At 36.5% G+C, this 6,658-nt stretch overlaps 1 protein-coding gene across 1 annotated transcript in view; it reads right to left on the reverse strand.

The window, feature by feature from the left end:
• Nucleotides 1–6,658, reverse strand: part of SHC4 (SHC (Src homology 2 domain containing) family, member 4) — a 163,836-nt gene that overhangs the window by 53,417 nt on the left and 103,761 nt on the right. The window contains exons 5-6 of the mRNA XM_011967297.1: nt 5,183–5,236; nt 910–961 (exon numbers count right to left, since the gene is read on the reverse strand). Of these exons, the coding sequence (XP_011822687.1) occupies nt 910–961; nt 5,183–5,236 (106 nt within the window). The remainder of the gene's footprint in view (nt 1–909; nt 962–5,182; nt 5,237–6,658) is intronic.

The raw sequence follows: 6,658 nt of genomic DNA on the forward strand, positions 1-6,658 counted from the left end.
ATGAGAAGCAATACTCACCATGTGACCTTGCTAAATCCTGAAACTAGAATTCCCATCAAATCACTCTTCCATTCACTCAGTCATTCGATAAAATAGTTTTTGAGTATCACCTATATGCTAGGCATCGTGATGAGTGCTAGGGAACAACAGCGAGTAAGAGAAACAGGTTCCTGCCCTCATAAAGATTTTAGCCTAGGAAAAAGGACACATTAAACATACAAACAAGTGCAATATGTGAGTAAATAAAATATTAAAAGTAATGGCGAACTGTGATTACTTTTGCACTAACCTATAATAGAAATGTGGAGTGTCAATGAAAAGAGAAATAAGTATTGTGATGCAGCAAGGTAGGATATGCTACTAAAGACAGGAGGTGCTATCAAAGGTGGTCTCTGAAGAAGAGGCATTTAAGCAGAAATCCAAATGGTGAAGTCAAGCATTCAAAGAGATACTACAGGCTCTTGAACAGCAAGTACACAGACACAGACACACACACACACAAACACACACACACACACACACACACACACACACACACCCAAAGCCAATGCAGGTCAATAACCTCACTCCTCATCGGCTTTGGTCTTATGTGTAATTCTTTTGTTCAGTGGGGATGTGACAGCCAGCCCCATCTATCATAACCATAATAGCTTCTCTTTTGAGTACACAAACAGCTAAGCCTTTGGTTTGCGGATCTTTAAAATGATTTAAATTTCATCTATATAGTTTTTCTACTTTGCTGTGCTAACAGGGTGATTTATTTCCAACTCAAATTTGCATAATATTTCTAGAATCCAACATAGCACCCTGGTGATACTCATCACTCTGTACATTGAAAATAATTGTTGGTTACTTTTTAGAGTTGGTATATACCAGCTCTTTAAAAAATCTGTAAGTTGCTTTCCATACCTCGTTGATTAACTGGATCTTTAGCTACGTAGGCAACATAGTCTGTAGTATCCTATAAAAAAGGGAAAATGACTGTATTTAAAATGGATGAACTGCACTGTTGAAAGAAACATATATTTCGGACATGATACTGAGGCAAGGACTTAAATACAAATGTTTTTATTTAAAGAGACAAGAAAAGCATTGTAAAAGGGAACATAAACAAATATACACTATATAGTTTAACAATTATGGAGTCCATGTTCTCTGTCCATTGGGGAAAGAATCAGAAAATTAAAAACTTAGAGGCAGGCTGTCATTAAGAATAAAATAGAAAGCAGATAGGGAATATGTTAGGACATATTCTTTAAAAATGGCTAGGGACTATGATGCTATCCTAGATTGAAAGTTGAAGTATCAGGGATTATGCAATCACAAAGGTGACATAAACTAAGATAGGGCATCATGATTTCCTGTTGTCCGAACATATACCACATATATCAGAAAGTAAGTTGACTAAAGAGACATGTTGGATTTTGTGGTTGTTAGCTTGCTTGTATGCAGTGCAAGTTAACTTAAGGGATGATAAAGTGAAAATACAATGAATTTATTTGATCAATATACAGAAAAAGAAAAATCATTTTTTAAAAAAAGAGAACCCCTGCAAAACTTAAGAAGTTCAAAAAGAGATGCACTGCTGACTTTGTAAAAACAAACAAACAAAATGCCACTTGGTAATCCCAGTTTTTATCGAAAACAATAAGCTGATGAATGATAAGGTTTTAATAATTAAAGATGCTTTTTGTTATCTAAGTTCTCGGGAAAAAAATACACACAATGCCATTTGCAGATCAGAAGTATGACTCTCTAGAGGGAAGATGCAATCAACTGGCAGGAAATAAAAGCCCATGTTTGTAATACCCTCAAGGACAATCACTTAATAACCCACAATGAATCACACAGGAAGCGGATCTCAGGGTCAGCATAACTCGTCTTGGGCAATTAAAAAAAAAATAATAACACATACCTAAGTAAATTTCTCTTATGCAAAAAGAAAAAAGGTTTTAAATATACGCTAAATAAATAATGCCATATCTATGGGCTTTGTTTTACATGAATTTAGAAGGAAAAGCACAATTGCTGGGGATTTTGCCACTCTTATTCAAGTGACGAGGTGGTCTGATGCCAGTCATGCTGTCTGGTAGGTCCAATTATGGGAAAGAGGCTGTGAGACCTCTCCAGACCTCAGTTTCCTCATCTTCAAAACAGCCTCCAACGCTGGTATAGTTCTAAAATTCTATAGCTGTAAACATTTGGGAGAATTTACAGAATGCTAAAAGTAAAGCACAAATAGCAGGGGAAAATATGTTTAAACGTATTTAATTTTTGACATATTCACAATGCATTTGTTAAGTGGAGAAAGTATATATAGCCATAGAGACATTACCAACAACTGTTTTCAGGGCTGACGGATGGAAAACAAGTTAACTGTTTTTGCAAAGAGAGTAAAAATGAGGGCGAGCAAAGGCCAAGAGATGAGAAGACTATTCATTATTTTTGAAATTTTGGAGGAAATCTTGGAGAAAGATTACTATGTTGGACCACAGGGACTTTGAAGTCAGCTTCCTACCCTTGTATGTAGTTCGCCCTAAAGCTGTAAACTATCTCAGTTAGTATCCTAAAACAAATATGGGCATGTATTAGCAATAGTGGTAGTAGTTACTTCTTGTGACGGTGTGCCAGGCACTGTGCTAACACTAACCACGCATCATTTCACTTAATTCCCACAACACTGTCAGGCAATAGGGATTATCCTCCATTTACACATGAGGACTCTGGAGTTTAGGGAATTTAAATAAGTCAAGTCTACTTGACTCCAAAGCCTGGCAGTACATCACACTACCTCCCCGACCTGATGGTAAAACTTCATAGAGATGATTTCTAATGCCAGTGCTTAGGGTGGCTCCAGACTTCTATTTTACTAGACAGGTGCTTTAACCAACTAAGCCATGGCACTGCCGCCAGATTTCTATTTTAAATTTGATCAACAGGCTTTCTCACCAGCTTCAGAGAGCACAGAGGTGCTCTCAATGCAGCAGGTACAAACCTTCCCCATAGTTGCCACAAATTATTTACTGTTTGTTTTTGATAGGAATGGTGCTTTGGTCAATTTAAAGCACATGAAGAGAGTATGAAAAGATTTAAGATTCTGGAGAACAATAATAGAAATCATTCAGGGCATGCCTTGAGTAAATGAGTGTTTGCACACCAATCTAACATGATGACAACCCTGGAGAAATTTAGGGCAAACACCAATAATTATTTTTCATACTACACGTATAAACACTACTTTAAATCTCTTAAGAAAAGTATTTGAATTCCTTCATGGATGACTGAGCTAGGAAGACAAGAAAGTGCTGGTATTTTTCAGCTGGGATTCAGTTGACCCTCTCTGCCAGCCATCATCGTTGGTGTTGCTAATGAGGCCAGATTACAAGGCTGGATGGAAAAGAGTCCAGATAGGCTCTTGGGTTCAAATAGCAGCTGCTAAGCACCTGACACCTTGTATGTCCCTTATTTGCTAATGGGAATTCACAATTAGGCATCTGTGGAATTTCTTGGGGAAAAGGTAGAACTCTTAACATTTGGTTTACTTTTAAAAATGGCAGCATCATAGAACTAATATATAATAGTTATTTGAAAATAACTACACCCCAGGCTAAAAGATGAGGAAGTAGTAATGCCTAAAGGGGAAACTGAATAACCATTAATTAGAAAACAAGGGTTTGAAATCCTATGAAGGCTGCTTTTCTTCCATGTGCTTCGTGAGCCAAGATCATGCCACTGCACTCCAGCCTGAGTGACAAGAGTGAGATTACGTCTCAAAAAAAAAAAAAAGCATGTCTTGGTTTGACATGCTTAAATACTTTGGGTCATTGGTAGCCAATGTGAAGACAAGTAATTATTGAAGTGTTTTTTAAGAATTGGCTAATTTAAATAGCATTTAGCTACATATTTTATACACAGGTAAGTTACACCAACACCCAAGTGGAAGAACCTGCTTAAATACTTTAGATGCCAGTAAAATGAAGCAATGATTACAGAGTAACTTTAGAACTTTACTTCCTTTTGCGATATACAATTATTTCTCCCCCATTGAATATTTAGCAAAAAGTTTAAAACAAATTAAAACTACCATGATATCAGCTGCCAGATGTAGTTTTTAGCATCCTCATATTTTCTTGGGTTTCTAGGTTATCATCCTATCATTGATGACTCTACATTTTATTCCTCAATTAGAAGTGAAAAGTAAATGTGGTGGATAGAAAACAATCAATTGCTAAACTGAATTTTATTGGTTCGTTCCTGAAGGATATAATCTTTTTTAAAAGAAATGCTTTGCAGAAAAGAAGGTAATACATTCTAAGAACAAGGTCTGTGTATGTTCCCCGACATTACTGATGTTTAACCATTATGAAAGTTGTACTCTGTCCTCTTCTAACCTTTCATCAAAACATATGGAAGGTTGGAAGAGGAAAGAGTACAATAAAAAGACCGATAATGTCACAGAATGGCAAAAGTATTCTTCTACTCCCTCAGTTTAAACAGATTAGCTTCTTGCTCAGTTGCAGGCTCCTTAGCTTCAAAGCCCCTCTCCTTTTGCTCTGGTCCAGAAATGGTGCAGTAGGGAGTCAAGGAATGACACTCCATTCTGCAAAGTAGGCTTGGAGAAATCCTGTACAATTTCCAGGAAATGAGTACCACATGACCTCTTCTTAGTAGAGAAGAACTACAAGTTCTCTCTCCCCAGCTCAGCATTTCCTCCATGAGCTCCTGCAAACCTGGTTGCTCATTCCAGATTAGACTTAGTTGACTTGGTTGATATACCAAGTGCAGTTGATTAGTAAAGTGTGCCAGAAACTCTGTGTTGAGAAGAAATTCTAAGGCAGGATTGAGCAACACACGTGTGACATACTTGCTTTTCATGACCTAGACATTATCAACAGGAAGCTTATTAGATGATAACTCCATGGCTAATAACATAATGGAGCACTACTAGTTTAATCTACTAATCCAAATATTTTAAAATTTAATGATAGGAAATATTTTGCCCAAGGCAAATTTTTTGTTATCTGCTACATGTAGCGATTCACAGACTGTAATAGGATGTTAGGAAAAGACATGTAGTGGCTAATATGGTTTATGTAAAAGTTATTTTTTTTTTATCATCCAGCCCCAAATGTCAAGAAGTTATTTTAACTCATAAAAATAACTTTTGTGAATCCATACTTACAGGATCCCCTCCAGAGGCAAATGAAATAGACTGCATATGATGATTTGCAATAATCTGAAAAACATAAACATGTATGCTAATATAAAGTAATCCTTATTTCTAGTTATATACAGTGTAACAGTAATAGACATACATTTGTTTGTTTTGTTTTTACCTGATCAGCATCCCTTGGGAAACCACCCCACCTACGCTCTATAATAATCTCATTTAAACCGTGAGATTCTGGTGATTTTGTGATGCCCATCTCACTGCCCTTGCCCACCCATGTGGAACATCATCTAGGGCTAGCCAATCAGAAAATACCGTCTCTCTGGATACAGCAGAGCCAATCAATGTCTTTTGAGAAGAATTGAAATGAATAATAGGAGAGAAAGCATCTCTCTCTGCCATTAAAAACTATGTAAGCCCAAAGCTTCTGGGGGCCATATTATGCTGCCATGTGAGAAAAGTCTGCTGGAATATGAAGTTTTTCTTCTGATGAAAATCAGAACTGAGAACTAAAAATAGGAAAAAAGTCTGCTGGTAACATTTGTTCCATCACTTTAACCAATATATTTCACCTGTGCCTTTATATTTTTGTTTATTTTTGCAAAAGTTAGTTTGAATTTGATTTCAGTCATTCACTACTAAATGTATCCTGAGTAAGGCACTAACATTAAGACTTCTAATATGAATAAGAATCGCCAAGTAAACTGCATTAATCAGCTAAGAAGACCGTCCTTTATTTGAGAGTCTAGGATTGCTTGTTTGGAAACCACAGTATAATAACCATTTGCAGAGCCATATTTGTCATGCTATTTTGAAGGTTCATTAAAACACCAACTATGCACGTATTGACTAATCCTGTTTTCAGAATTGTGTGACAGAATCTACCAAAGCTGATTATATGAGATGACCAAGCAATTCTATTCCTAGATGTATATCCAACACAATTGTGTAAATATGTGCAACAAAAAATATTCTCAAAGAAGATAATAACTGCCCTGTTCATAAAGCCCTAAATTGGAAACAACCCCAATGATGACTATTGTAATATTCAAATGGTGGCATACTATATAGCAACAACATGTTTGTTGAGCAAAGGAAGCCTAATACAAAGAATATATATTGCATGGCTTAATTTATATGAAGTTCAAAACTAGGCAAAATTATGGTATTTGAAATCAGAATAGTGGTTATTTCTGGAGCACAGGAAGAAAGGGCAAACGGTTTTCTGGGATGCTGGAGTTTCTTGATCAGAGTATTGGTTATAAAACTGTTCATTTTGTGATAATTATTATGGACTTATTATCTGTGTACTTGTCTACATTTATATTTCAGTAAAAACAAAGTCAATATACAAAGATCAATGTCATTCCCATATATCAACAATAGTTGGCCAGGCACGGTGGCTCACGCCTGTAATCCCAGCACTTTGGGAGGCCGAGGCGGGCAGATCACGAGGTCAGGAGATCGAGACCATCCTGGCTAACATGG

Source organism: Mandrillus leucophaeus, unplaced genomic scaffold (genome assembly GCF_000951045.1).
Source record: "Mandrillus leucophaeus isolate KB7577 unplaced genomic scaffold, Mleu.le_1.0 Scaffold798, whole genome shotgun sequence".
NCBI lineage: Eukaryota > Metazoa > Chordata > Mammalia > Primates > Cercopithecidae > Mandrillus > Mandrillus leucophaeus.